Source organism: Aspergillus eucalypticola (assembly GCF_003184535.1).
Source record: "Aspergillus eucalypticola CBS 122712 chromosome Unknown BO83scaffold_41, whole genome shotgun sequence".
NCBI classification, from domain to species: domain Eukaryota; kingdom Fungi; phylum Ascomycota; class Eurotiomycetes; order Eurotiales; family Aspergillaceae; genus Aspergillus; species Aspergillus eucalypticola.
Window position 1 is genome coordinate 246684 of NW_020290315.1, and position 27900 is coordinate 274583.

Genomic DNA, 27900 nt, shown 5'->3' on the forward strand with positions numbered 1-27900 from the left:
CCGCACATCCTGATAAGATAGACTGTTGGACACTAACAGCCGTCCAGTCGGATAGCCAATGTTCTCTCATGATACTTGCATCAATTACAATTGAAAAGAGCAAGCAGAGAAGAACTTGTGTTACAGCACGTCAGAAAACAAATACTATCATACACCCAACAAGAGAGAAGGTTCCAGACAGACAGACAGTACTAATAATACGGTACCCTCGAGCTAGTCCCGAACGAGGGCATCAGCAGCTCCCACAAACTTTGGAGCGGAGTGGAACATGTCGGCGAGGGTTAATTTCATTTCTGCCCAATGATCGTCCGCGTGCCCTGAATTGTTGCTGCAGGAATTGGGAAAAACGCCCCTGAGCAGATACCACCTTTTCTGCCAATAATGCCTCTCTCAATCGTACCGAGGGCTATATTTACTTACACTTTTTCCAAGCGTCTCCTTGGCTTGTCGCTTAAGGAAGTCATTCAAAGTCCGGACTCTCGCGGTTAGGTCATATAAAATTTGCCATCTGTCTAAGTATGTATCTAGTGAGAGTTAGCCACTGTAGCCGACGAACCCCCGGTCGGCGAGCGAAAAATAGTACCATTGGAAAGACGCTACACCCGAGTCGGGCCTGAACTCTCCCAAAATGGACGAGAATGAGGGGATCCGAACCGGACTTCCACCGGAAGATGAGGCCAGAAGAGAAGCAGTTGAGCGACTAGTGACGCCCAAGGGGGATTAGCGCAAGTGGAGGAGGTCCGATACAGCAGGTACGCCCAGTACGCTAGACCATAGGCTGGGCTGGTGTGGCCAGGAACAGGAAGGTCCGGATGTCCACTAGTCACAGGGTCATCCAATCCATTGTGCCCTGCGTCGGTCTGTCCGCAATGACAATGGAACCCCCCCCTCCTCCTCTCGTGTTTTTTTCCCACTTGATTTTCGCCGTCTGGGTCAGAGTCGGGCAATTTGTACTAAGAAGGTAACCTAACTTAAGCCAGGTAGGCAGTAGTATGCGAGTAGACTAGTCTAGTATCTACTTAGTAACTTTTCTCCAGTCCAGTCAATACTCACTGACTAGTAAGTATACATAGACATCCTCCTCCCCCCGTCCCCGGTGGTTCGTTCCTTCCTCTTTTCTCTTCTTTCTTTCTTTCCCTTCCTCGTGCGATTTCCCCATTCGACGTCTGTCCTTCGTTCTTTCGTCGTCTGCATCTACTGACTCACCCCGGTTCACTCTTTTTGACCGTCGAGACTATCCTTCCTCTCTGTCCCACTTAGAAGTCATTCTTTTACTTCTGTACCACCCACACTTGCATCGCGTATTTACGCTTGTATATCGCATACTATCCATTCCCCGTTATTGTACCGAGTCATTCTACTACTCACATATACTTCTCCACCAACATCCATCGAAATGCGTTCCATCTTCTACCTTGCTCTCAGCGCCATTGCGTCTCTCGCGGCCGCTTCCGACAACCCGTTCAGCGTCCCTGAGGGTGGCTACACCTTCACCGCGGGCAGCCCGACTACTCTCACCTGGGACCCGACTACTAATGGCACCGTCACCCTGAGACTCCAGTGGGGTGCTGTCTTCACCACCACCTCGGGCAAACTTATTGCCGGTAAGCTCCTGCTATGGATATGGTGTGGAAAATTGTGATGAGATAGGTGCTGACGAGACCATTTAGAGAGCATCGACAACTCTGGTAGCTACTCTTGGACTCCTTCTGCCGATCTTGCGGCCCGCTCGGACTACACCATTGAGATCATCGATGATGATGACACGGACGATGTTAACTACACCCCGCGCTTCTCGGTTTCCGGTGCTACTGGAGCGGTGACCACCAGCACTGCCTCGTCAACCACGTCTTCTGCTTCCAGCACTAGTTCTTCCACCGACCAGACCTCCACCGTGAGCGCCACTACTCTGTCTACTACCACCTCGAGCGCTAGCTCTTCCACCTCGACCACCACGGCTGCCTCGAACTCTACCGTTTCGGCGACGTCCTCCAAGACTGCCTCGTCCAGCTCTTCGAACACCGCGAGCTCCAGCGCTTCTACCGCCAGCGTCACCACCGTGTCCACCAACGCCGGTATGACCAACCAGGTCTCTATTGGCATGATGGCCCTTGTCTTTGGTGCAGTTGCGCTCATCTGAAACTCTATGACGTTCTGATTCCTCTGCCCGCCTGAGGGCTGCTGCCAATTCCGTGGTCGGGTGATGATACCTTTTTTCTTTACTTTCTGGTACATAGATTTTTGAGCACTTTTTATTTACGCCTTCTTGCATCCCCCTTTTACTCTTCTCACGCCCTCTTTGAACTTTCTTCTTCACGTGCCCTGTTGGATTGTCAAGGATTGCATGGACCTTTCCCGTTGCTGAAGAGTATCCTTTGTGTCTCGGAAAAAGATGTTACAGATCCCGGCTTTCTTTGCCATTTTCGCTCTTGGCGATGGTATGGGTATGTTAAATTATTACTACGACATTGTTTTTGTGCCTCCGGATGGATGGACCTAATGGGTTGGACATCGGACTTTACGGAGTATGTAGATATGGATTGTGTAATGAATGACTACTAGCATATCTCATGCATGCATTAGACAGATGACTCGGAGCGCCCCTGGACGAAGGGGTCGATGCGTTGTAGCTGTGTGTACACGGGACCTGCATGGTGAGCCCGGTGAAGATTCTGACGGGGTGGAGATGGGCGTACCTTGCATGGTCCACTAGACTGCAGAAGACCGTCTGGGATAAGTTGGGGACATGCAGGGTAATGCTAGAGTGGAATGGAAAGTTCGAAGGATTATAAGACGATATATTAATGAGCCCAGGAAAACGAATCCGACAAGTACGTAGCCTCGATAGTTAGATGGAATAATTTAATAGTCAAATACCCCATAGGTAGGGCCGAGCAATGCCGGCTAACAGATAAAGTGAAACAAAACAATTTAACTATATGATAGGGATAAATCTAGGATATTATAGACTCCGTCCCCTCAACCCTTTCGAAATCAAGGCCGGTAAGTAAAAAACAAAAAAAAAAAAAACCCCCCAAGAACAAGAAAATGAGCGTACGTAAAATGACAATGCGAAAAGGAAAATCGAAGAGATGATCCAGACCCATTGGGCAAAGAAATGGGCTGCTGGCCGGGCTCCACGGTAATCAAACTAAACCGTTAAATAAAGGGTCCACCCGAGTACTAAGTAAGTAATCCAAGTTATCCACCGACGGACGGGCAAAACTTCGGTGTGTGGAGACTGGAGAGAGGCTGACTGAGTGACTGACTCTTTTTGAGAATTTGATTTGAGATGGGTAATTTAATTACACTGTAAGTTACTGGGCGATGTTTTTCTTTCTTTTTCACTTGATGATGATGATGGAAAAGATATTTCTTTTATTGTGCTGTAGTTTATTTATTTATGAATATTATATCGAGGTTTAATTCTGATAATATTATCAAATATTGGGTTGGTGTATGCAGTATATTTATTGATTGGGATTTGCTTCTTTGCCAAGATGACAGACACAACAACAGATGGATGTATCGGGGGCCTTTGTTTGTTTGGGGGTTGTATTTGGACCTGCAAGGCACGTGAGGGGTTGTCTTGAATTTTTGGTTTCGGGTGAGTTCCATGGTAAGAGACAGTTCTTGCCCGAGGAACCATATTTTGATAGCTGTCCCTATTATAGATGAGTTCCTTTTTTCTGTTTTCTACCCCTGAGACAGACGGTGATGTAAGGATGGTTGGGGGAGGTAGAAATTTAGGGACTTCGTCTCGAGGAAAGATTCTTTGTTTGTCTGAGACTGTCTATCTGTGACCTGAGCAGGGGCTGTATTGTATGCATGTTATGCAATGATACTAAGCCAGAATTATGTGCAAACTGCAGTAGTTACAGCAGCTGACATTGGAATTGATGAAGAAAGTCAGTCCGAGAGAAAATCAGGGAAACCGACAAGCACGGATGTAATCGATATTGGGATTGACTTGATCGGCGGGAGACTTTCATTTAACTTGTGCGGGGAGGAATATCATTGGTGGGCTGGCGTGAGGGGATAGGGGGAATCTTAATTTTCGTTGGCACTTCAAAGTAGTCAACTTGGCTTTGGGATTATCGTTATCTATCATTTAAGCACTTTGGAGCTGTGCAATGGCCGTCGTTATACTCGTGCGTTTTCTAAGATCTCTTTCCATCAAGCCGTCCGCAACTTGGCGCAAGGTCTCTACGTGCGGATCATCGCTTATCTGTGATGCGATCTCGGATAGAAGTTTCCCGTACGCCCAGTTGTCGTTCTGTTGGCGTTGTTCGAATGAAAGATTACACGGTGGAATATCGCCTAGAACCTCGGGTGCACACCATTCATGCGTGAACCCTCCGATGCCGCTGATGTCGATGAGCACTGCGTTTCCGTCGGCGTCGAGAACGATATTTGACGGATTTAGGTCCATGTGAGTTTTCTTTGTCTCGTGTAAGCGAATCAGCGCGGTTCCGATCTGGACGGGCCATTGCTTCCAGCGGTATTCTGTGACGCGGAGATCGGAGAGGACCTGCTGTAGTGTCCCTCCGGGATATGCTTCTAGTAGAATGCCCGTCACAACTAGTGGTAAGCCGGTATCCCAATCAAAAGTCTTGTAAGGATTTGTAGATACGGCAATCCCAGCTGCCTGCACTATGTTTGGTACTCCAGCGAAGTAGTTGAGGTTCTCCAGTTCCTTGCGAATGACCTCGGTATCGTGACGTCGATAGAGAGGTCGGTCCACTATCTTGAGGACGTATCGCGTTTTGCGGTGGTAGACCCAGAATACCCCGGCCGTGATTTCGGTAGCACCTGTCAGTTCTTTGTGGTTGATTTGTCGAAAGGAAGGGAATTCGTCGCATGAAGGATAGGCGACACTGCGAAAGTCTTCTTGGATGTTGCATCTTAGAGCCGTAGTGGGATTTTGTGAGGTGCCAGAAGCATCGTCAAGCTGAAGCTCCACTTCAACACCGGTTGCTGTTGCATCTCCTAGGATGATCTCTGTTACGGTGTGCGGGAGGAGAGGAAGCAATTTGTAATCTATTCGTCGAACAAAGCTCTGGAAGAACTCGCGCCGTTCACGCTTGGTGGTTTGCTGCTCTCCGGCGTTGTCGAAGGGGAGGTTGGCGGTCGGGCCTAGTAGAGTCACTCTAATCCACCATTTGTTGCCTTCGATGTAATAGATTGATGTTTGCGAGCGACTGATGGGCTCTGAATTTCTTTCCGTCGTATAGTCCAGCTGCTTTGAGTATCATGATTTGAGAGCAGTGCGAGCTGAGTATTTAGTCATATTGTCCTGAATGAATAAGTTAACTATAGTTAGGAGTCTGGGATATCAGTTGGCCTATACACGGTGAGTTACTAATTAACTAACAAGTGCAGGGAACAGCAAACATGACTAATCAATGCAGAGGTGCAGTGATTGATTAGTTAATAGTTCGTATGACTTCTAACCCAATGCAAAGACGCCATCGCTTAGCCACTGGTGCATATTGCAAGTCAGTTAGTGCAACTGATGCCCCATCACGTTGGGAACTCGACCGATGCACGGGCATAATATTCTCGGACTTAAACTCCCAGAATGAAGTAGTTCATCCCGATGCATATAGTATTGTATAGTGGCTCATCTCGGGTGCCTATTTTGTATCCCCGAATGCCCTCAAACAAGCTTTCCCATTCCCCAGATTAGGCGACAGTATTTCTTAGCGTCGGGTACACGTAGTGAATGGATTTGCCCCATTTGAATCATCAAAGTGTCAAGATCTGTTTGTTTGGTTCGGAAATGAATAAATAGTGGGTATTCTTATTGGGAAATTACAATGTGGAGATACTACTATTCATAGGCTGCTGGGAGGGGTACCAGGTTGCCATAGAAGGACTCAACCTCGCCATTGTGGAATCACTGTTGACTTAGTCGAGTCGATTTCGCAGAGTTTTAGTGAATACAGATATTTTGGAAAAGCAGTACCCATCTGTTTTATCCATCCCCATAGTAAGAAACGGTTACTGCACCTGTGATAGAACAAGACACCGTCACCACAAGTCAGACTCTATACTGGCAGGCATTCCCAAGCCATGAGTTGCCAGTGAAGAATGACAAGAACTGAATTTCTCTGGTTTCGCTTTTTATATATAAATCAGGTCTCTGTGGAAGTTTCCGTTCGGTTGGGGATTATCCTGGTTCAAGATGAGAAGGGTGTCACGAAGTTCAGGTAATCTAGTTCACACACTCCCCCATATAAGGGACCACATCATGTCATGCAGTAGCCACTATATACACCTTGACTTCCACAACAATTACCATCCATAAAGGTCTGATCCAGCCATCTGTTCAGAAACCGGGATGTCGATGAGTCTCTTCTCTTCGACATCGAACACCGTTATCATATCTGAAGATCTGAGTCTTGAATACAGAGACTTAAGTTGCTGAGTGTGTGGTGATACATGGAGGATCCTGTAGATGATGGTGAGGAGAAATAATATTTCTTGCAATACTATGAATTAGCGAACATTACTGATGAGTTCTTGTCAAGTTCCTTGAGGAGCTTTCCAATTGCTGAAGTGCCGATCAGACCAACAATCAACTGTGCATCTCAATATCGTTACAAAAACCGCAATGCAAATGTTACAGTGCCAAAGGACATGCTTCGATCTTAGATCGTCCGATTATGTATGCCGGTTTGCTTCTTCAGTTTGAACATCTTTCGGGTAATGATGAACTTTCTCGAAAGTCCTGGTGCAGGAATCGAGGTATACGCCGCAATATGGAAATCGCACTATATACATTGCTTGGTCCGTCTCAGGCGGCTTCCTCTCAGGCGTTATAGCTGTCGCTGCATAAGCTGCTTGTCACCAAGGGAGCTGGGGAGGGTGTTTGTCCTACTGTAGCCTCACGTAACCTGCCTGTTAATCAAAGCGTGTCTGCTCTGTCCGAGCGTTTGATGATGTGTTTGCATGGAAGCAATCCCGCAAGACTCACAATGACCAACCAAAACGACTCTGTCACACTCAGAACCACGCACGCATAGAAACTCTACCAATACATCATAACCTGAGATGTTGGAGGGGCACTGAGGTTCCTTTTCTCGCTCCTACAAACGCCCTGCTGGTTCGTCAGAACCCGTGATTTGTACTACTTGCGCTGAGACTTATATAGTCTCTGTTTTCAAGTTGAGCACAGATGGTATATCAACCACTTCTTCCATCGATTTATCCAGCAGAAGTCCATATTCATCCGAGAACCGCTAAACACCGATTCGTATCTGCACAACCTCAGCTTTAGTCCACTTACCTGCTAGTCAACTATGTCTGTACCAGGAACTAGTCGCCAGGGCCAATTGAACTTGCCTCTACGAGGACGAGGACGAGAACCATTTACTGCCATGGAAGATGTCTCCGAGAACATGAGAGACTTGCCTCTACGACCGCGGGATCCTCCCACTACCGCGGCAGACGTCTCAGAAAAGACAAGAGAATTACCTCTACTAGGCCAGCTCCATCTCACTTTTGCGGTAGATGTCTCTGGGAGCACGAAAGACATCGCCCTTCGCAAAGAGACTGATGCTATCACTAAGTTTCGGCTTTCCATGTCGCCGGAATTGGTGCCATTGTCTACCATTCTTCCTTGGTCGGAAGAAGCCACCCCACCGATGGAAATTTCGCAAGTCGAAAAGCTCCGTGCTTCTGGCGGAACTGATCCTGGTGTTTTGCTGCAGAGTTCCAGGTGCACATCTAAACTCCGGAACGCCAGCCTGTGGTTCCTCTTAACGGACGGCATCATCTATGAGGATCGGATTCAGAAACTTTGCCAATGCCATCTACAGCGCTGGAATCCATGGAGCGGCCTGTGTGATTATCCTGTTTGGGGAACGCTGGGAGTCACCATTCGACTGCGACGTTTCGGTTGGGATCTCTGTGTTTGCCGCGGCGCCACACTGCATCTTTCTCTTTTCTGATGTGGAAACCGATATCGTGTACGTCTTGCAGGCCAAAGGAACATTTTCCAACGTTCTCCCCGCAGGGAGGGAATTCTCGTCGTTTGGAGAGTGGACAAGATGGGAGGATCTAGTGACCATCACATACGAAGATCTCTTGAGGGTCGAGGTCCCATTACCGATAAATCTGTCCGGGGATATGGTTCTTCTCTCAAACGGAGTCCAGTTTGACTTGAAAAGTATTTATACTGGCTCCATATCCGAAACTGACACACTTACCCTGCTATCGGACTACTCCGCCTTGGATGCCATCCTCGTGGCTGCGACAACAAGGGGTCAACGTGATATAGTCAGAAGATGGATTATGGACTCCTGCCTAGCATTACAGTCCCACTTGAATGAGAATATGCTTCTGCCGGTCGAAGATATAGGTGGCAAGGCAACAAAGATATTTGTCGATCTTGTGAGGAAATTCGATGCTTTGGACCTGGATACGTCCGAACCCCGGAATCTGTGGCAAGCTCTCCACAGATCAAACAGTCTATCAGAGCTTGGACCCATCAAGTCAAAACTTCGTGGCCAGCATCATCAGAACTGGATTTTGAATGTCAAAGCTACTCATCTTGTGTCATCAATGATGGAGAATGAACTTGAAGAAGTATTGATAAGATTGAGTGCATTAAGTCTGCATGCGAGGTCAATGCATCCAAACAACCTTACTCCAATGACTTCACCGAATTCAGAAGACACATCGTCATACGGAGGCAGAAGTACTCGACCAGCAAGAAGGCACAGCTCGTTGGCCGGAGTGAGAAGTGTTTCGCATCTTTCCGAGTCTGGACAGCTTTCGCATGATGCGACGCCCGAATCCAGAGACCACAAATGCCTGTTTTTGACGGGATTCAAAGGCCACAGGCACAGATTCGAGGATGCTTTTCGGGAGCTCTCATACTACCAAACATGTCCTATATGTGGGCAGAAGGACTCGATACAGTGTCTTCTTCTCCGAATCAACACCAGCTCGGATGTTACCCCCAATCTTCCACGGATAAATAGTGGTTATGTCGAACAGGGATATCCAATAGTGCTGGGTAGCAGCTACCCGGGGACTGATATTATATTACCCATGACTTCATGTGATGCTTGCGCGTTTATTCTGCTCAAAGTCGGGGTGTTACCTAATGGTGAGCGTGTTGATGCTGTATTGCCCTTGGTCCCTCTTGACGAGGATGGCAATCGACAGCAATGGGTCCAAATCCTCAACAGAGTACATCAACACCGCTTTCATGATGGTCCTCACCCTTGTGGCCTTTCTCCGTTCCGTCTGCTCCGAGACCGACAGAATAGCTAAAGAGGAGGAAGCCTCCTCTGGCTTTATGGAGCGTCTGAAGTGGTGCTGCAGGGCCATAAGCGAACTTGATGGCGTGGCTGTGAATGCTGGTCTCCTACCAGCCGCAAATCCATGGTCAACTACTGATCCTGACTCGGTGTCCTTGCGACAATATTTGGTGGGAAGATTTTCTGATCCGTGGCATGAAAGATATACTTGCGCCCCACCCCTTCTGGCTTACCCACTTGAGGGATTCGTCGCCATTGTTCGCCTTGCCAGTCTGACAGAGAATATCTCTTCTCCCATGATCGAATTGTGCGTGTGGAAGCGGCTACTCTACCACTTAACTGAGCAGTACTCAGTATCTTGCAAACAGGGTGGACCCCAAGAGGCTGGTCGACACCTTGAAGACCATATATGTGAGCCATTCCGTGTCCCCTGACTTGGAGAGTCAAAAAGCAGCGAGTACTGACCAACCAGTAGATCTGCCATCGCCTATTTCTTCAATTACCGTGAAAAAGCTGGCTAGGTTATTCCCTGCACTTGAGCAATTTGAGCGCATGGGTAAATACTTTGCGCCCATTGTGAAAAGGAGGAAATATCACGCTGCTTTGGCGGTGTTTCTGCACCTCATGCGGGCAATATCAAAATCACTTTGAGGATCTAGATGCAGAGGGGCTCTTCAACAACATCCTGATTCGCGAGAACCAAGTGCGGGACGCTGGTAACCCATCCTGCGAGGTATTCCAGAAACCATTACAGGTTAGCAAAGGTGATGTTGTCAAGTTGATTAAGGATGTGTATGAGCTGAGTTGGGGACCCGTGGAGTGAGAAAATGCATGGTCTTACGCATTTGATGTACCTTGCTCAAGAAGCATAACACGGAATGCTCTATCTACTATGCAGAACATCCTAAAGTCCAGTGTAGACCAACCTCAATGCGAGGTTATATAGTAGCTACATTTCAACACCCCTCGGCATCAACCCCAACCGAACTATATCGAAGGAGAGAAGCCCGTATATAATCACAACTAACCAACTAGTCCCCAACTATAACAACAACCAACAACTAACATCTTATATAAACCACGCCATGATATTAATCAGGGTTGCGCAGAGAGGATGGGTCCGAAGAGGCTAATCTATCGCTCAAAACCACACTCGGTAAGTCATCCCTATTACCTCCTAGACGGGACAAGTGCAGCCAAGACTGACTTATCAGTAGAACCGCTTCCATCGTCTTACTCAATTTCTATGGCCCAGCTGGGTAACCATCTCCCATCACTTAATCAATTCAGACGCCTGGGTGCGTACCTTACACCCATTGAAACAACGCCAAATATAATGCTGCTCAGGTTGTCTTCCTAACACATCATGCGGAAAGTCACAACCCTACTCGAGGATAACCACCCTGAAGTGGAAGCTTCTGTCAAGTACATAGAGGACTATGGGTTCCAGGTACAACAGGCAGATAACCGATTCTGCAACGTATTCGATGAACCAACACTCTATAGAAGGCGACGTTCAGAAGATGATCAGGGATGTCGATTTTCTCGTCGCGTGCGTTGAAACATTCAAGAGATGGTTCGTCCAGAGCCAGATGGGTCGTCGCCTTTCCGACCCCCGTAACTGGTATTTTCCCTTTCCGTTGATCTCCCGGGTTTATGTCATACTCGTCACTATTATATGGACGTGTCAAGATCTTCTGAAGCCCGACTACCATGTCTTGTATGGCATGGCTGGTGGTATGGACCTCTGGGAATCTGTCTTGCAAGACCATATCCCAGCGGTCAGCGTTGGAGATGATATCGAACATCTCCGTATCTTCTGCTTTGTCGGCGTGTATGAGTTGCATTGAGGGAATTGGATAGGGTATGCTTTTTCTTTCTTTTTCTTGGATCACTAGATGAATATCATGGTAGTATGACCATCATCCTTAAGTCTATGGAGACCTATATTCTCTGTGAACCTGGTAGCTAACTGTTACTCCCTATGAAATCAATCTCCATAAAGCGAAGGAGAGGAGATGTCCATATCTATTCCTCAACCACCTAACTAAACCAAACACCCAATATCATACATACATACATACATACACCACTCAATTGGAAATCAAATAAGAATCAAATTCACCCCCACAACTCCCCAAACCCCACATACAAATCCCTCTTCCCAATCTCCACGCCCTCCATCCTCACAATCGCATAGGCAATATTCAAATGGAAATAAATATTCGGCAGGACCATGGTATGCGCATACGTCGCATTCGTCACATCGATCTCGACTCCGGGCCCCACGGGCGCAGGCTTGACCGTCTCAGCATTGGCATTCACCACTTCCTTCGTAGTAGCATCGTCATTATCCGCATCTTTCAGAAGCTCCAGCACTTTATCGATGCGCTCGTAGCACTCCGCGAAGGATTGCGGGTTACCCTCTGGTAGGAAAGTTGTGGGGAGAGTGTCTGCCTCTGGGTGGTTGGTGAGCCGGGCGTAGAGACGGACGGAGTGGGATGTCGCAAGACGGATTTGGTCGGTGAGGGGATACATGGTTGGATGGAGGCGGGAGTTGAGGAGGAGGGAGGATGGGTTGGGGTGGGTGCGTTCGGCGGTGCGGAGGAGGTGGAGGAGGGTTTTGAGGATGCTGGTGAGGATGGGGAGGGTGGTGGCGTAGAGGGTTGAGGTTTGTTTTGGGGGGGTCGTCATTTTGAATGGCTATTATGTGTGTGTGTGAGGAATTGGACGGTTGGATGATTTATTGATTTATTGATTGTGGTTATGGGAGTGGTTGTGGAAAGGGTTGTTCAGTTGACTGTATTCATGTAGTCTGGTGAGCGAGTGAGTGAGTGAGTCACTGTGATGGATGGATACTACAGGATGCTTTATGTAGTAGTGGATGATGGAACTACTAGTGTCGTGATTAAAATCCAACGTCAGACAAAGTGGATATAGTCTCGTATTATAGTGTTTCATAGCCACAGTTCTTCGAGATGGTTGTTGTGTTTGTCGCAGGAATCAATCGTCTGTTGATGCTAATTTCAACTCGGTTACTATATCATGCCTATGGCTATACGCATTACGAGATGGATGGGTAGCTAGAAGGTACTTTGCAAGATTATTATATTTGCTCAAGTCATATCCCGACCAGCGGTGACACTGACGATGCACTATACTCAAGTCTGCTAAGAATACAGCCCTACGACACCCACTGGGGACACACCCGCTTCACAAAGTTCATAAACTTGAAGAACCCGACCGCATACTCGACGTTGCCATACGGATCGACCACCCGCTCCGGGAAAGCGATGCCCGCCCCATACAGACCCCGGACAACGCGGCCGTTGGAGTCGCGGAAGCCTCCCGAAACCGGGTCGAACTCGGGCTCCAATGAGGAGCCGTTGATTGACAGCTCTGGCAGCGGGTCCCGTGTGAAGCCGACGGCCTGTACCAGGTACGAGCACGAGGGCAGATGCCGCTCATACTGTGCTTGCTCCTGGTTGTCGCCGCAGTAGACCTTGGTGATGAACCGGCCAGCCTCGGAATGTGGCAGCTTGTCATCCTCCAGTTGCTGACGGGCGAAGTCGGCGGCAGACCCTTTGAGTCCGGTGTTGTCCCGGAGAATCCAGCCGTCCATGAATTCGGCATACCGCAGGGAATGCCGCGTGAACCACTTGATACGGAGCTCGGGATGGGATGTGCGGGCCAAATCTACCAGGTTGAGAAGGGCAAGGATGGCGCTATGCGACGCTCCTACTACGGCGACGGTCAAGGGCTTATCTCGGGGAAGATGCGACACCAGGTCGCTGGGCTTCAGTACGAGATCCAGGTCCAGCCTTTCAATGTGGTGCCCGGGGATAGAGATAGAGACCTCGGTTGGGGATGACCCTGTGCAAACGACGAGTCGAGGCGTCAGCACCTCGACTTCATCCTGCGAGTCCTGCACCCGGATGCGAACGGTCCAGGTAGCAGTCTAGGTCGACGGTCAAATGTTAGCGATGCGGGATGCTAAATGGCTCCTAGAGCGCTATAACTGACTTTCTCGGCCAGGTTGGCAGCTGTGACAACTCCTCGACACGGCAGAACCCGTTCCATCTTTGTGATGCCATCGGTAAGAGCACGAACCACATCAATAGCATGATGCAAATGACAGGTTTTATTCTGGTCGAGTTTGGCCATCGTCGTAAATGGGTTGGGGATACGAGTGTTTTCGATTACAGTGCGGAAAGGTTGAACGGCCGTAGCGTACGCCTGGAAATAGCACACCTTGGTATTGCTGATTGAGCCAACAGAACCAGTCAGCAGGAGTGTTCCTCTTCTGGCACTCTTGAAGCTCGTTCTGACGACCAGACCGAGGATTTGCTCACCTAGGAACCTCGCGGTATCTCTGGTTTATCCGGCCACCTTGGAATAACGGGTCAACCCAGGCAATCGTCCCTCCAAGTTGCTTCTCCAAAAGATTTCCCACAACCGCCAGACCGGCTGGACCGGCTCCCACAACGACAGCAGCACATCTCTGGGGTTGAGCCATCCTCAAAATGCTCATATAGATGGGGTGGAGAAAATAATAGCAGAAAGTCAGGATATCACAAATTCACAGGGCTGAAAAAAGGGTGGTTGTGACAATCTAAGTGTTGATCTCAAAAGAGCGGGAGAGGCATTTATGGGGATGGGAGTCAAAACGCCAGGGGAGCTGGGTCGTATTGCCGGCGTAATTCTCGGCGAAACAGGCGAACGAGAATCAAGGCCATGTTTTGGCGGGAGAGGGGAAGCCACGAACACAACACCATGAATGACCGCTGAGAATGGGATAGCCGAGTACCCCGATGGCCTAGATAGGATAGGCAGATGGGAAGATAGCCGATCAGCCAGTCAATCCGCTCCAAATTCGAGTCACAGCGCAGGAAAACTGCGCAGAAACAGAAGTCTCTCGGGCGAGATAACGCATGATGCCTCCGCCACGGCCGGTCAGGCGGTGATAACCGCACTGCTCACTGGTCACACTGAGTGTATCACCGCTTCTCGCACGACTGACCGGTTGTTGCGCAATCCAATGTGGCCAGCCCCACCCGGATTCGCTCCTGGAACATCCTGGGCCGCTTTCCGTCGGCCGTCACATTCTGTCGTCTTGGCTGGGAATGAAGGAGGGCCGCAAGGCGTAGAGGAGTCGGGGGGAAGGTCACCGTCAAGTAGGGAGCAACATTGAGCTCATGTCTGGTCAATTGACGGGACTGTGTCTTCCAGTTTGGTCCAAAGAGGGAAGACAAATCCAGCGTTGCTGGTGATGGAGGAAGAGAGCGACCTTATATTCAACTGCGCAGATGACGGGATTGGGTGGTCTTGGCGCAATTGCGTGATCGCCTTGGGGAATGAGGTGATGCTCTCTCCGGCCTGATTTGGCAGGCTACCATCTATAGTTAATACTACCCAGATAGTATACCCAGTCTATCGATAGCCGATAAAAGTATAACAATGACAGCTGCTTAGTAAATAATCCCCAACAATAACTAATACTAAATTAGTTCATAAATACATATCTGCTTACTGCTATCCAAAGATTTACTTGTTTCTAGCTCTCGTGCACTCTAAAGAGGCTGCTGACTTAAGATCCCCGCATTAGACCGCCCAAAACACCCGCACTGACACTCGCTGCACATGGTTCGACCACCCTCCAAACCGTGCCCGACCCCAGACAGCAATCGCATCTCCAATCTCCAGACTGCGGACTTGGCTTCCATCCAGCGTGGCTCGTCCTCGTCCCTGAGTTCGTTCAATTTCCTCCGCTTCACTCGAGTCCGGAGCGATATCATCCTGGTAGTGCCAAACAATAGTATGCTCTTGCGAACCTGGCACGGCCGTCTTATTCGACTGTAGTTTATGAGCCGTTGGCAGCAGGTTAGGATGATCGGGCCCAAAATGGAATGGACCCTGCGGTGGAGGCTGATTATTTGCAGCTCTCTTCTGATGTGCTGAGTGAATGACTTCGGTATCAAACCACGAATAAGAGCCCCCGTATTGGCCGCGAGATCCTGGGCCGCCACCCCATCCCTGATCGTGAGATTCAAGAGTAAAGATGATCTGACGGCATGGATGAGTGGTCCGATGGGGCAAAGGCTTTGGAGACGGAGTATTCAAGGTCTAGTGGTTTAAACACGGTGTCAGCAGCAATGACCCGATGAAAAAGTCTCCGGCTGGAGTGAGACGTATGCAAACTGCCACAGTAGGCCAAAATTTTCCAACTTACCTGCACATCATAGCACAGAGGTACCGTCGTTAGAATAATCTGATCCTGATCTTTCCTGATAACAGTCTCTCCTTCCAGGACGGACTCAGAAGAAGCCCAATACTCGGCTGCGTCCACAATCATATCTACAATTTCAGCTGGCAGCAACTCTTGCGAGTTCCTCGTCCATTGCCAGATGTGCTGTACTAGATACCGAACCTTCAAAACATCGAAGTAATTGGGATAGTATGTGTCACCTTCCGGGGAAGAGTCCTTGTTATCCTCGTCTGGTGGGGTGCTTGTATCGTTGTTGTTGGGGGGCCGGTTTGGTCGTCGCCTCATAGCAAGCCGATTAACTAGAGGCAACATCATTATGTTTGTAGCCTGCGAGCTACTTGAAAGGGCCTCCTTAAGTTTGCACCGATACAAACCTAACGTTGGCTCATGCGAAACGACAGACTTAGAAACGGACGTAGTTCGGTATCGAATCTAATTGTTGCCTTGACGAAATTAGCCAACGGGCCAACATAAGACAGCTACAAAATGAAGAGAATTGCTCACTCAAGACAAGCTCATCTCAATCGTTGGGCTCAGGCACCAGTCTGACTCAAGTGATGTCGGTCAACTTAGTGTAACCGTTTTAATCTCACCCCGCCTTCCGGGCAGAATGATAGAGGGGGAGGAGAGATACAGTAGGCACCACACGCGATGGTTTAATCAATGGAACGAATAGTCTATCAATGATTTGACTAAAACTAGCGTTCATAGGAATATGTTACATGCCGGTTTATAAGAGAAGAGCGCTGCATATGTGAAGGGCGATAGCAGTGATTGATATCGCCAGGAGAAAGGCGGCGCAATCGATAGGTGACGTCATGGGCGTGTTCCTGAAAGGGCCAAAGTTACACATCGCGTACAGCAGAACAGGCACAATACAGACAGTTCACAACCGATGAATTGGCATGCAACAGATGGATATCTACTTAACAAGTCTCGTATCAATTGGCTTTTTGACATGCAAAATACACCCGTGAAATAGAATACAGATAAAAAAACGCCAGCAAGCTCACATCCCAGTCCATTAATCGGTCTTCCCCTTCTTCCATCCACCAGCGGCTTTGTAGGCCGCAGCACGCTTGCTGCTCCGGTTGTTCGGCTTGCCCTTGGAGCCACGGCTCTTCGTCTTGACCCGAATGTGCGAACCTTCGGTGGCCCGATGGCCTTCGAACACCAAGGAGTTCTGCGAGATGGACTTCTGCGCATCCGCCTTCACCTTGGCTGCACCGGCCCGGCCAAAGAGTCTGCCTGCGCGACCCTGAAGGGTCTTGTCTGCCTCACCAAGCGTCTTCTTCTGGCCACCGCCGTCTGAACGCTTCTTGAGAACCTTCTTGGCCCGGGACACGCGGAGCTTGCGGGGAAGCATAGGCGGGTAATGCTTTCCATTGAGTACAAGAGCCTCCTCGACACAGTTTTGATCATAGAATTGAACGTAGGCGAATCCTTTGCCGACACGAGTGAGGCTGTCGCGAACCACGCGGACTGATTCAACATTTCCATTCTTGGGCTTATCCTTATTCGAACGACCGGTGTGAGCGTTGAAGGTCCTCCAGAGACCTTCTTCAACATCTGCGGGGGCTCGCTTTTTCTTCTTCTGCTCATCGTCGGGCTTGACCTCGTTGTCGACAAAGTCCAGATTACCAACGAAAACACAGCGTTTGTGGTCGATCGGGGCAGGATGCGCGACACTGTCAACACGCAAATGCCGGTCCAAAATCACGGTACCGTTGAGCGCAGCGGGAGCCTTGCGCGCGGCTTGCACAGTGCTGTAGACGGCATATGCGTTGGTGCACGGCGTCGTATCATCCAGTACTTCTTGCTTGGCAAATGAGGCTCGCTTGGGGACTCCGCCACCACTGGCAAATGCTGTGGAGCGGAAGCGAATAGATTCCACCTTGTGAGGTCCAGTAGACTCAGGAAGCGTAGAGAGGAACGATCCTAGGTGTTTCAGGAGGGTCTTCTTGGCGGACTTGGACTTGATCGCCTCACTAGAGACATTGCCCAAGAAAACAGTTCGGTTAGATTTGTCCAATTCCTTCGACTCGGCATCCCCTGTCTGGCTCTCGTGCTTCGGGGCGGCCGTCTTCTCCTCATCCTCTTCAGAACTCTCCTCATCATCTTCTTCCTCAGATTTCTCGGCATCCTCTCCCTGCTCACCCTCTACCGTCTTCTGTCGCTTCGCCTTCTCTTCCCGTCTCTTTTCATCCTCCTTCTTCTGCTCCTTCGCGATGCGACGCATGTATGAGTCTTCGACATCTTCTGCAGTGGTCCTCTTGCGTTTGCGGCTGGGCGCCTCGGCGGCTACTTCGGCCTTGTCGCTGCCCTCATCGCTCGATGCTTCCGGGGCTTCCTGCATCTCCTCGTCCTCGGGCAGAGATTCGTCTTCCAATTCGGAGAGCACATCTTCGCCATCTTCATCCTCGTCATTTTCGGCAGTGCGCTTGCTTGATTGAGGAGCGGGAGCGGCGATTGTGACGGAAGGAGCTTTTACTGGGCCAGCCTAATGATGCCCCATGGGGCCATGTTAGTTCAAGATACACTGGCGAAGCAGAAGGTGTGTGTTACGCACACTTGTCTCAAACAGGGCAGCTAGAGTAGGATCAATGGAGGCCTTTGCCCCCAAGAGAGGAAGAGACTTGTCTGACTTTCCCATAATGATAGAAGCCTAGGGATCCAGTCCCTTTCGAAAAATGAAGAAAAATGTAAGATGGAAAAGCTGACAGGCCTGTAACTGTCAAATTTCCGTATTGTCTGCGCTTGGCGTTTCTGTTCTGATATTTCCTACTTTTTTTACTTTTTCCTCTTTTTTTTTCTGGGTCTCGGCGATAGGCGCCGGATCAGTCACGTGGGAACTGATAGCGGTCCAACTGATGAAGGGGCATTAGAAGTCTCAGCCACAAGGAAATTAGATTTTGATAGCCGACCCGAATGAAGTGGCCCTAAATCAACCTGAAAATATAACAATTACCATTGAAATTCCTGTTGTCCTCAATTGAGCGAGACACCGAGGATGATAAGATGGTCGCACGTCAAGGCGGTGAGACTCCACGGGGCGCGGCAACAATACAGCCGGCAGAACGCGATACAGGCGGTATACGGGAAGAGGAGCAGCGAAAGGGAAGCGGCCGGCCAGTCAGTGAATCAATATCCATCATTGCTGCTGCTGCTGCTGCTTTGCTGCTCTGCTGCTGCTCTGGTTCTTTCTCCCTCCGCCGCCGCCTCTCCTCCTCTTTTCCTCTCACCTCCAAGCTGCCATCGCTTCCCCAGCGCTTCAGACTTGGTGGTCTTTATCTCCAGACTCTTTTCCCCACACTACTTGCTCGCTTTCTGCTGGTTTCAACAATTTCCTCATCCAACCGTCTACCCTCCTCTTCCATGCCGCCCATCCTCCCGCTACGCTGCACTGTCGTCTTGCCCGCTTCGTGAGCGTTGACTTTCACCACCTCCTCCTACGTACAATACTTCCTCTCGACGAGAGTTTACTTGCGCGGATTCTGGCGAGTGCATCCATACCACATATTGGTCAATACTTCCGAGTTCTTCTGGCTTGCTCCTATCCTCTCTCCGCGATCGCGGTGGTTCAGGGAACCGGACTCGGTCGCGGCAGCTGCGTCTTACGAGTTTCGCTGCTGGCGCATTACTGAACGGTATGTTCTTCGAGGCTTTTCTTATGGATACTTGGTTGGTGCCAGATACTCGCGATGTTGTCACGGCTCTGGGACCTCGAGACAGCGCCCTGAGCGTTGCAGTTGGGTCGGCGCAGTTCCCAGAGCCCAAACCGGGAGCGAAAGTCACTTTCGCTCCGTCTGGGGTGTGATCAGAACCTCCGCACCGCCTTTGGCAACCCTCTTTCTCCCCTCTCATCCTCGACATTTTCCTCTTCCACTCTTCTCCCCAGCTAATGAGTTTCATATCGCCTTATTTTGCCGTATCATGTTTTTTCTCAAGTTGTCTAACGTTTTGTTCTCCATTGAACTAGATTTACGACCCTGATCCTACCAACAACCACGGATTTGCCTACCCCCCACAGGTCTCCAGACCACAATCTCCACACACCACGCCCTCAATTCTTCCTATCTGACCTCCCCCCTCTTCCTACCGATAAACCTCATACTCGCGCATAACCATGGAGGTAGCCGAAAGCAGGGAGCCTGTTTCGGTGGGTGCGCCAGCTGGGGCAGACTCTGCTGTCACCAATGGCGAACAGAACCTTCTTCTGGACGACTCATTCATGGGTGATGATAGATCTAGCAGTTTGAGTGAGATTGATGACGTATCTGAAAATATTCCATCCGACTATGAGTCTCCGAAGCCCGATAAGGTGGCCCCGGAAAATGATTCAGAAGCGGAAACGGAGCGCATTGAGGACTCACCAAACTTCCGTTCAAAAACAAATATCGTCGTGAGTGCCTCTGGCTATGAGCCCAGTCCCAGCAAGCTGGCTCAGTCGACGACCTACGATGATGTGGAAGATGACGAAGAGCACGTGGCGGACGATTCCCCCAGTAAGCCCCGTGCTAAAACCACACGCACCGCTGAAGTGGACAATGATACACCCGGGCTCGATGACTCTGCGCTTTCAGAAAGCACTGGCAAGAAGCGCAAGCGGCTAGAGTCCGGTGACGAGGGGGGTATGGAAATCGACGAAGAAGATTTGCCGCCCCAGAAGCGCCGTGGCTCAGTCAAGAGTGACTTGAGCGACCCTCCGCCGGATGACCTCGTACTCACACCCGAGCCAACGGACGAACCCCCAAAGCTTGTCGAGGAAGACATCGCAACCGACGACGTCCCCGAGTTGACCTTACCTGCGGTACCTGCTAAGGGTAAGAGAGCCAAGAAGGGTAAGCGGAAGGGTCGGAAAACCAGAGATGCCGACGATGAAGCCGATAACGGTGCGCTTGAGACTGGCGCAGAGGCCGATGACGTTGGCGATGATGATGCCGCGGAACGTGGTGAAGATGCAGATGACGGTGAGGCTGCTGCCGCCAAACTTGAGGAAGAGTGTAAGTTGCCCCAGAGATGCAGGCTCCAGTTACTCCGATTCTGATCTCCACACCTAGCAGCCAAGAGGATATCTGCGATGGATTCTCTCGCCGTATTGGAACGGGAGTTTGCGACCCTACGAGACAAGTATGAACCCATATATCTTTGTGTGTTATGAGCAGATTACTAACCACATGGCTGCTAGGATCTATGACGAGAGGATTTCAAAATTGAACCGGGAGCTAGAGATGCTCGACGCAAAGAATCCCACGCATCCTGAGTACCTGCGGCAGCTTGAATGCATCGGACGGTATCGCGATACGAAAATCAAATACGAACAGACACTCTTTCAGTACAGGATGAAAGCCTTGTTGAACAAGAGTCTAGCTGAACGTGCTCAAGCGCATAGCACCTTCTTTCAACGGACACGAGATATTCGCGAAAGGCATTCAAGTGCGATCAGCAAGCAGTTTTACTCTATCCAGCACGATCGCTTCAAGACGGACGAGATTAGCCCGCAACATTACATTCCGTTCCCCACCCGCCGGTCACAGCAGATCGCCCACCAAACCGCGTACAACCAAGAGGTGTCTGTCATGGCAGGAGTTGCCAAATACGTCGGCTTTCCAGCTGCACCTGCGCTGTCCGCTGCACGGCCATCGGAGCTTGATGAGGATCTAGAAAAGATGGGTGTAAGTCCAATTAAATCATAAAACTTTTCCGACAGTGAACGTCCAAATCTGACATAGCACACGCAGATCTCCATCGAACCACGAGTTCCCGCATCACAGGCTCAGTCCACGCTCCCGCGGGGTGCCATGCCGGCCATGTCATCGAACGTCTACCGCACAGCTGCAGAAGAAGCTTTCTTGGAGCAGACGCCATGGGCTAATCCGCAGCATCCCATACATCAGCACCAGCAGCTGCCACAACGACCGCAGAGTCGAGTCTTTGAGAATCCTCGGGCTCCTGTGTTCACAACACCTGCCGCACAAAAACGAGTGGTCGACATACACGCACCCAACGGGTCTGCCTCCACAATCGCCGAAAACTCCTCAGCCAACAACACCCCCTACGACCAAGAACAACACCCTCAACATCCCGGACCCTTTGCAAACCCCGATTACGAGGCGGAGAGGAGATCTGGGTTCCGATCATTAAGTTCCTCTCCCCTCGATGTACGCAAACCACATCCCGCCTCGTATAATACAACACTCGGTCACCGCTCTCCCCAAGGGACCTCTCAAAATGCCGCCTATTCACCACCTTCGGCCCGACTCGGCCTCTTCCAGTCGGCTACCGTGAAACGTGATTCCTCGCCGCCACTCTCATCTCGACCGGTCAACTCCATTCATCAGTCAACAGGACTTCTTGGCCCTGGGTCGAATCAGATGGCAGCGCGATAATGAAAGTCTATCACGCAGCAGCAAACTCACCATCTACCATCATTTCTTCCGAGGTGTGGACATTCTCCATAGCTCAATGTACAGGGCTTCGCTTTCAGGTGTTGTAGAGTGTTTTTAATGTATGTACGGATTTGGCATGTATGACTGGCACCAACAGGGACGAATTCAAGTGATATATCTATTCTGCAATTTCTGCCGGTTCCTCTTATCTCACTGTTTTTTTTTATGAGGAACTGCTTTGGGGCAATGTGTGAATATGGGCGAACGGAGGCATCGGCTGTTAGCTAATACTTTTTGCTTGGGGTTCTCTTCTTGATCTTTTTTCTCTAAACAAACACCGTCGTCTCTTCTTTCTTCTTCTTCTTCTTATTTTCTTGCAATTCACGATACGTACTACATATGCCCACGGTGTTATGTCTTGACCTTTTTGCTCTCTTGGCGTTGTTGGGATATGTGTATTCTTTCTCTGTTTATTTACCACGGAAAGCCGTGCATAGGAGGTTTATTAGAATAGAAACTCTCTTCACTGATCAGTGCAACTCTTCAATTCTTATTTTATTCCTGTCTTTCGATCTTTCACCATATACGGTGTGGCACTAGTACATCCGTATCACTCAGTAGGTACGGAGTGCAGACACTTATCTTTACCAAGCCACAAGCCACACGTACCGGATCAACATCTCCGCGCGGAATTAATTCCAATGCTACATAAGCCATGTATTGATTAATACTCTCCCTTGGTATAGATTGAAACTCAGATAAATAGATTGATTGATAGATAAGCCCCGCTAACTCGCATAAATGGATATCATCCCCCCACATCTAGATAAGATAAATAATTATTGTAATACTATAATAGTACTACTTAGTTGTAATGAAGCAGACAATGAATTGATTGGCTAGATAGTCTATGCGAGTGACGCAATCGGAAAGGAGATGGGGGGAATCATCCGTAACAGAGGTAGGTATTGATGGATTTGCTTGTATGTATGTATGTATGTATGTATTCTCTTTCTTTGATTGTGGTCTGTTGCATGTTACAAAGTGATACATAACAGAGTAGGTATTTCTTTAAATGCGAGGGGTTATGTTGGTGTTGGTTACGGAGGCTTCCTCTTCTTGCTCAGGTGGTAGTTGGGGTGGCATCTGGTTGTGATTGTGGTTGTGGTGGCGGCGGGGGAGTGGGGTTGGGGTTGTCGTCCGTGCCGTTGGTGAGGGGGGTGTTGGACTCTGACGATTCGATAGGGCGGGATGCGAGGGTGGTTTGCTGCTGCTGCTGAGACTGAGATTGAGGAGTCTGGGATGGTGTGTGTTGCCCTTCTGGTTGTTGCTGTTGCTGCTCCTCGGTCTTCTTGGGACGCCATTTGGCGAGTAATTTACCGGCCAAGGGACGGGATTCTTCGTCTAAAGTGTGGGGTAGGATGGTTAGCGTTGGGGTAGTCTGTGCGGGGGAAGATTGCAACATACAGGTATCGTAGACATCCTCGAGGGCGTTGAGACACATCTCCCGTGCGGGGGGGCGGAACATTATCAGGTACCTTGGAATGTTGTTAGGTTCTTGATACATGAGGTTTCCTGTATTCTGGGTGGGTTTGGAACGTACAGTAGAGACTGAATGCATAGGTTCACGCGTTCTGGATCCTTTGCTAGACTGGCCACTCGCTTTGTGATTGGGATCGTCACCTCAGGTATCTCACTGAGGAAGCGGATGAAGATCTTCGTGTCCCGAGAGTCCAGGTACGGAAGGAACCCGTCCAGGAGTCGCAGGACCCAGTGGTCGTAGTGTAACGGGACCGTTACCTCCTCATCCTCCTCGCGCCGATGCTGCGCAGTAAACTCCATTTGCATCCGGTCGTTGTACCATTCCTCGTTAAGCCACATGATGCCAATGTTTACGCGACCGCGAAAGTCCTCTAGGATATATCGGTAGAGGGTTTCTCGGATAGAGTCCGATATTGGGGCCTTTCCCTTCTCGACTTTTCCGCTTCCCGGTTCCAGACCAGCTGGGGCCCGAGTGGCAAGTCTAGTGAGCAGGGTCACCCAAGCGTCACGGTCGAAGGTGCTTCCAGCAAGGCGAGCAAAGCCTAGTTGCTGTTGACTCTTCCCTTTGGCTGGGTTAGGGGCAACTCCGGTGGACGTCAACATGCCAAACACTCTCCCAACAGCACTTCGACCAATGTCTGCGGCCTCATCTTCCGTCAGAGGCGGTGGTTGGGGTAGAACGAAAGGCCCTAGAGATACTAGGTCCGGTTGGAGGTCGGCCACTTCAGCGGATACGGCCTCTGCTTGTTCGGCTGCCGGTTCGGGAATGTCCATGGGCTGGTACTCGGGCTCGTAGTCGTCGTCATCTTCTGCCTCCGCTGGGGCTGCCGGAGGCTGTGCAGCCTGCTGCTTCTGGATCGTTTGATACCGCATACGTATCGCCTGCGGCTCCGTTAGCACTGGTTTTTCTTCCTTATTTGGAGTTCAGCATACCTCAATGGACTGCTGCATCATCGACTGGTCGACACGACCTAGGAGAGGAACAACAATCTTGAGTACAATATCGGTAGGCAACTGCTTCACATCAAAGTTCGACAGCTCCCGGTCTTCAGTGAGCGTGAAGAGCTGTGAATAGCTGATCGGGCCTGGTGGCAACGGCGGAACCTTAATCAGGGCTGGCGTTTCAGCATCGAGTTTCGCCCGTTTAGTGTTGTCTAGCCCGTCCGTTGGCTCAGTAGGCAAACCACGCTTCCGCGAGGCTTCGTCGGCGACTTCTATACGCGATTGCATCAATCGGTCGATATATTGCTGCATCTTGCCCGCCAGGGGGTGGTTGGGGTTCCTGAGTAGATCCATCAGCAATCCATTCGCTTATCTTATGCCACCATGTTGTCTCACCTCTTGAGTATATTGATCATCACCGCTCGGGCAGTCCGTTCCATCGACTTGACACCAACTCGAACCGAGGGAGTTATGGGAGCGCGCACTTGTCTCGCAGGGTAGAAGTTCATGATCGCGTTGATGATCTTATTGCCCACGGACGGTCGGGTTCGGATGAGGACGGCCAGGCAGTTCAATGTCGCATTGACGAGAAGGGGATCACTATGAAAGTGTTAGCGATATCGTAGATTGACTACCGCGAATAAGAAGGGATCTTAAGTACCTTGATTCTTCTTGAAAGACAGAGAGAAGTCGATCCAGCAATCCGGACGCCTCTGCTTCCAGGTTTGGGAGAGACAGGATAGCATGGTTTCGGGGCACAATGGCCAAGGAGGTCTCATTCTGCTCGGGTCGCTAAGAAGACAGCGTTAATCTCGGCGAAATACGCAAGATCTCAGTGAACATACTCTAGGGTCGGCGATGGGGCCATGCGTCTGCACGTGGATGACTCGCTGTACGAACTTGATACAGCAGATCTTGACGGGGAAAGGGAAGGAGTCCCATCGACGCAGGATGTCCTGTTTGATGGCTGTCATGTTCTCCCAGGCGGTTGCCTCTGCGGGGTGGTTGATACTGCAAGGTCAAGCGTTAGTACACTGCGAAGCCCAATGGGTGCTCTAAATCACATTGCAGCACCATGCAGCAATCTACGAGAGCTCTCCCGAGGAGGGGGGCGAAACAGAAGCAAGCATCAGCCACCTACATATGCCTAAACACCAGCGGATACAAACTGGCCGCATTCTGCACTATATGTTTCAAAACCATGGGATCCTTTTCCGGCAATTCCAATATCTCTCGTAATGTCTGCAGCACGTTCGGGGCCAACTGTTCCTTCTGAGTCGAAGCCAACGCAGGACTGGCAAACGTCTCGGCCAGGAACTCCGATCCCCATCGTCGCAACTCCAGGCGTGTACTTGCGCCAATTAACGGAAGAACACCGTTCACGATCTGTGGGTAGAAGGCAGCATCGCCAAGGACGAGGTTTCGGGCGGCGTTGAGCTGGGCGATCTGATCGACGAGGTGATCGGTCGACTGAGCCATTACGACTGGTTCAATGGCCGACTGAGCCGGCCAGATGGAAGGAAGGACGAGGTTTGAAAGATCGAATTTGTAAAGCAAAAGGGGAACTGGTTGGGTTTGTCTACGCAGGGGAAGGGGAAATTCACGGTGCAAGCACCGGGCTTAGAATGCGACTAGATAATCTGCCGACGCGGCGCATACAGCGTAAAGGTGAGTACCGGTGATTGGTAAATATGAGAAGAAAGCAATGATGACTCGGGCGGAAACAAAGAGGTGATGTAGGTAAGAAATACCAACCGAGAAATCAGAAGGGGAGGAAGAAAGGAGGATAATGGTAGTTGTTGTTGGTGGAAGAAGTCAAGCTGAATGAATGGATGGACGGAAGCCGAAGCAGGAATCTGGCCGGCGCTTGACACAATGGTCACGTGAGTCTGTCTCGCGGCATCCACCGTCATTTCCCTTATTCTGTCCCCCCATCCTCATTCCATATCTATTGACATCCTTTCTAATTGAACCAACAGTCTCATCCAGGAAGAGCTCAAAATCAATGTGCCTAATTGGACGTTGACAATGGCATTTGGCCCGATGCATCCTTAGTATAAATACTCATTATGCAGGTGTTAAGGGATTCTACCCTAGATTTATTGATGATCGGCCGGCATTAAAATGCCTCGAGCACACCCATGGGTCCAGTATAAGATGAAACCTAGCACCTTGTGAATATACTAAGCAGCACTGCTAACACTGTCTAATGTGCCTTGTACCTGGCAACCTCAACTTAGCGACAATGCGAACAATGCTAGTAGAGTCAAAGAGAACTTCCGTCAACACCGTCACGTAGTACAGTCCAGATAGCCATATACTACATTTCACCAGCCATTATCATGCCAAGATCCGGTTGAACAGTGGATCCTTCTCAAGCAATTGGGAATCCCCAGCTTTCAGGGTGATGCATACTTCCCACATTGAAGACGACCCACTTTTCTCCAAGGACGTCCGTGACGGCAGAAAGATACACCCACCAGGGACAAGCGTGAGCCCGGGCTCGAAGTCTACAATGTGGCCCAGTCCAGCGCCAAAATCTAGCGAAAAGACCTTGAGACCTCTCCAGCTGGTTACAATGATCCCCGCGGGTCCTGCTTCAACCTTGGTCCAATCTTCATAGTCGGCGACGGCGGCTGATGCGCTATACATGAGAGTCTTGTCCATGGTTGTAAGCTTCATGCGGATACGCAGTGCCAACTGAGCTAGATGTAGGGTATCTGCATCATTTCCTGTCTGGCCTGCCATCTCTTCAGAATAGATATCATCATGAACAGGGAAGATCGCGTTCCCCAGGTAGGTCTCTGGTAGCGGAGGATCAACTCGGCTTCGCAAATCAACGGCCATCAGGAAATCGGCGCTTTGGGTTCTGTCTGCTCGCTCCGGGTGAAGGGCTCGGTCGACACAGATGGCCAGTGTTGCAGTAATAACATCGTTGCTAGAGATCCACTTTGAGGACTGCAACTGAGGCATGAGTTGAGTACAAATGTCCTTCACCTTGGCTACTTTCTCGGAGCTGAAGGTGTATCGCTTTGTCTCGACCATAGAGGACAAGGCAGATTCCATTGCATTCCATTGCTCAGTGGAAATGTTGGGATCAAAAACAGGCGTTCCCAACTCAATGCTGTGGTCGAGGCGCTTCACACATTTAGATGGAAATTTTGCGACTTCCTTCCGGAGATCATCATGGGTCTTCGCGATAGTCTGCGCGAGGCTGGTTGTGATTTCTTCGTTGGTTGACTTGCAGCACTCGGCGACTGCTTCCAGGATCACACCGGCCCCGGTACCATCAAAGACGCTGTGCCAGAAGGACATGGCCACAATGATCCTGCTATGAAATACATTTGCCTGAAAGCGAAGAACAGGACGCTGTTGGGAGGCTGGGATAAATGTGGGCAGAGGCAGATAGGACTGGATCGGGTGAGAATGAGAGTCTGCATCGCCGTCAAAGTGCTTGGTCTTCAGCATAGGGACATCAGAAAGAGGAACA

The 27900-nt window shown here is 50.0% G+C and overlaps 12 protein-coding genes across 12 annotated transcripts; 5 read left to right on the top strand and 7 right to left on the bottom strand.

Moving 5' to 3' along the window:
- Positions 1 to 985: 985 nt before the first annotated feature.
- BO83DRAFT_383118 (GPI anchored serine-threonine rich family protein) lies at positions 986 to 2598 on the top strand. Its single transcript, XM_025532393.1, has 2 exons — positions 986 to 1604; positions 1671 to 2598. The coding sequence occupies exons 1-2, from the start codon at positions 1397 to 1399 to the stop codon at positions 2138 to 2140; spliced, it is 678 nt and encodes a 225-aa protein (XP_025382685.1). The 5' UTR covers positions 986 to 1396; the 3' UTR covers positions 2141 to 2598.
- Positions 2599 to 4091: 1493 nt separating this feature from the next.
- Positions 4092 to 5472, bottom strand: BO83DRAFT_412355 (kinase-like protein; the record flags this gene model as incomplete). The annotated part of the gene is made up of 2 exons (XM_025534399.1): positions 4092 to 5239; positions 5455 to 5472. The coding sequence occupies 2 exons, from the start codon at positions 5470 to 5472 to the stop codon at positions 4112 to 4114; spliced, it is 1146 nt and encodes a 381-aa protein (XP_025382686.1). The 3' UTR covers positions 4092 to 4111.
- Positions 5473 to 7304: 1832 nt separating this feature from the next.
- BO83DRAFT_458201 (uncharacterized protein) lies at positions 7305 to 11122 on the top strand (the record flags this gene model as incomplete). Its single annotated transcript, XM_025537125.1, has 7 exons — positions 7305 to 7756; positions 7824 to 8704; positions 8744 to 9226; positions 9282 to 9695; positions 10454 to 10570; positions 10649 to 10786; positions 10965 to 11122. The coding sequence occupies 7 exons, from the start codon at positions 7305 to 7307 to the stop codon at positions 11120 to 11122; spliced, it is 2643 nt and encodes an 880-aa protein (XP_025382687.1).
- A 25-nt stretch (positions 11123 to 11147) lies between these two features.
- Positions 11148 to 12115, bottom strand: BO83DRAFT_383120 (DUF1993 domain-containing protein). Its single transcript, XM_025532394.1, has one exon. It carries the CDS (start codon positions 11964 to 11966, stop codon positions 11394 to 11396), a length of 573 nt encoding a protein of 190 aa, XP_025382688.1. The 5' UTR covers positions 11967 to 12115; the 3' UTR covers positions 11148 to 11393.
- BO83DRAFT_393794 (uncharacterized protein) lies at positions 12065 to 13788 on the bottom strand (the record flags this gene model as incomplete). The annotated part of the gene is made up of 4 exons (XM_025532991.1): positions 12065 to 12130; positions 12481 to 13230; positions 13296 to 13533; positions 13625 to 13788. The coding sequence occupies 4 exons, from the start codon at positions 13786 to 13788 to the stop codon at positions 12065 to 12067; spliced, it is 1218 nt and encodes a 405-aa protein (XP_025382689.1).
- Positions 13625 to 14525, top strand: BO83DRAFT_383121 (uncharacterized protein). The gene has a single exon (XM_025532395.1). It carries the CDS (start codon positions 14050 to 14052, stop codon positions 14461 to 14463), a length of 414 nt encoding a protein of 137 aa, XP_025382690.1. The 5' UTR covers positions 13625 to 14049; the 3' UTR covers positions 14464 to 14525.
- A 212-nt stretch (positions 14526 to 14737) lies between these two features.
- On the bottom strand, positions 14738 to 16029 carry BO83DRAFT_383122 (uncharacterized protein). The gene is made up of 2 exons (XM_025532396.1): positions 15502 to 16029; positions 14738 to 15395 (listed from the first exon to the last, which is right to left on the bottom strand). Exons 1-2 carry the CDS (start codon positions 15850 to 15852, stop codon positions 14874 to 14876), a joined length of 873 nt encoding a protein of 290 aa, XP_025382691.1. The 5' UTR covers positions 15853 to 16029; the 3' UTR covers positions 14738 to 14873.
- Positions 16030 to 16472: 443 nt separating this feature from the next.
- nop12 (rRNA-processing protein NOP12) lies at positions 16473 to 18345 on the bottom strand. The gene is made up of 2 exons (XM_025529960.1): positions 18107 to 18345; positions 16473 to 18037 (listed from the first exon to the last, which is right to left on the bottom strand). The coding sequence occupies exons 1-2, from the start codon at positions 18188 to 18190 to the stop codon at positions 16562 to 16564; spliced, it is 1560 nt and encodes a 519-aa protein (XP_025382692.1). The 5' UTR covers positions 18191 to 18345; the 3' UTR covers positions 16473 to 16561.
- A 210-nt stretch (positions 18346 to 18555) lies between these two features.
- Positions 18556 to 19354, top strand: BO83DRAFT_325380 (uncharacterized protein; the record flags this gene model as incomplete). The annotated part of the gene is made up of 3 exons (XM_025528005.1): positions 18556 to 18733; positions 18835 to 19059; positions 19122 to 19354. 3 exons carry the CDS (start codon positions 18556 to 18558, stop codon positions 19352 to 19354), a joined length of 636 nt encoding a protein of 211 aa, XP_025382693.1.
- Positions 19355 to 19556: 202 nt separating this feature from the next.
- Positions 19557 to 22126, top strand: BO83DRAFT_183192 (uncharacterized protein). Its single transcript, XM_025526487.1, has 4 exons — positions 19557 to 20540; positions 20601 to 20667; positions 20726 to 21212; positions 21279 to 22126. Exons 1-4 carry the CDS (start codon positions 19664 to 19666, stop codon positions 21924 to 21926), a joined length of 2079 nt encoding a protein of 692 aa, XP_025382694.1. The 5' UTR covers positions 19557 to 19663; the 3' UTR covers positions 21927 to 22126.
- A 772-nt stretch (positions 22127 to 22898) lies between these two features.
- Positions 22899 to 26209, bottom strand: BO83DRAFT_383128 (RNA-processing protein PTA1). Its single transcript, XM_025532397.1, has 8 exons — positions 25552 to 26209; positions 25256 to 25421; positions 25072 to 25202; positions 24807 to 25010; positions 24402 to 24750; positions 23530 to 24350; positions 23394 to 23464; positions 22899 to 23330 (listed from the first exon to the last, which is right to left on the bottom strand). Exons 1-8 carry the CDS (start codon positions 25887 to 25889, stop codon positions 23050 to 23052), a joined length of 2361 nt encoding a protein of 786 aa, XP_025382695.1. The 5' UTR covers positions 25890 to 26209; the 3' UTR covers positions 22899 to 23049.
- A 395-nt stretch (positions 26210 to 26604) lies between these two features.
- BO83DRAFT_183202 (acetyltransferase) lies at positions 26605 to 27899 on the bottom strand. Its single transcript, XM_025526488.1, has one exon. It carries the CDS (start codon positions 27876 to 27878, stop codon positions 26751 to 26753), a length of 1128 nt encoding a protein of 375 aa, XP_025382696.1. The 5' UTR covers positions 27879 to 27899; the 3' UTR covers positions 26605 to 26750.
- Position 27900: the final 1 nt, after the last annotated feature.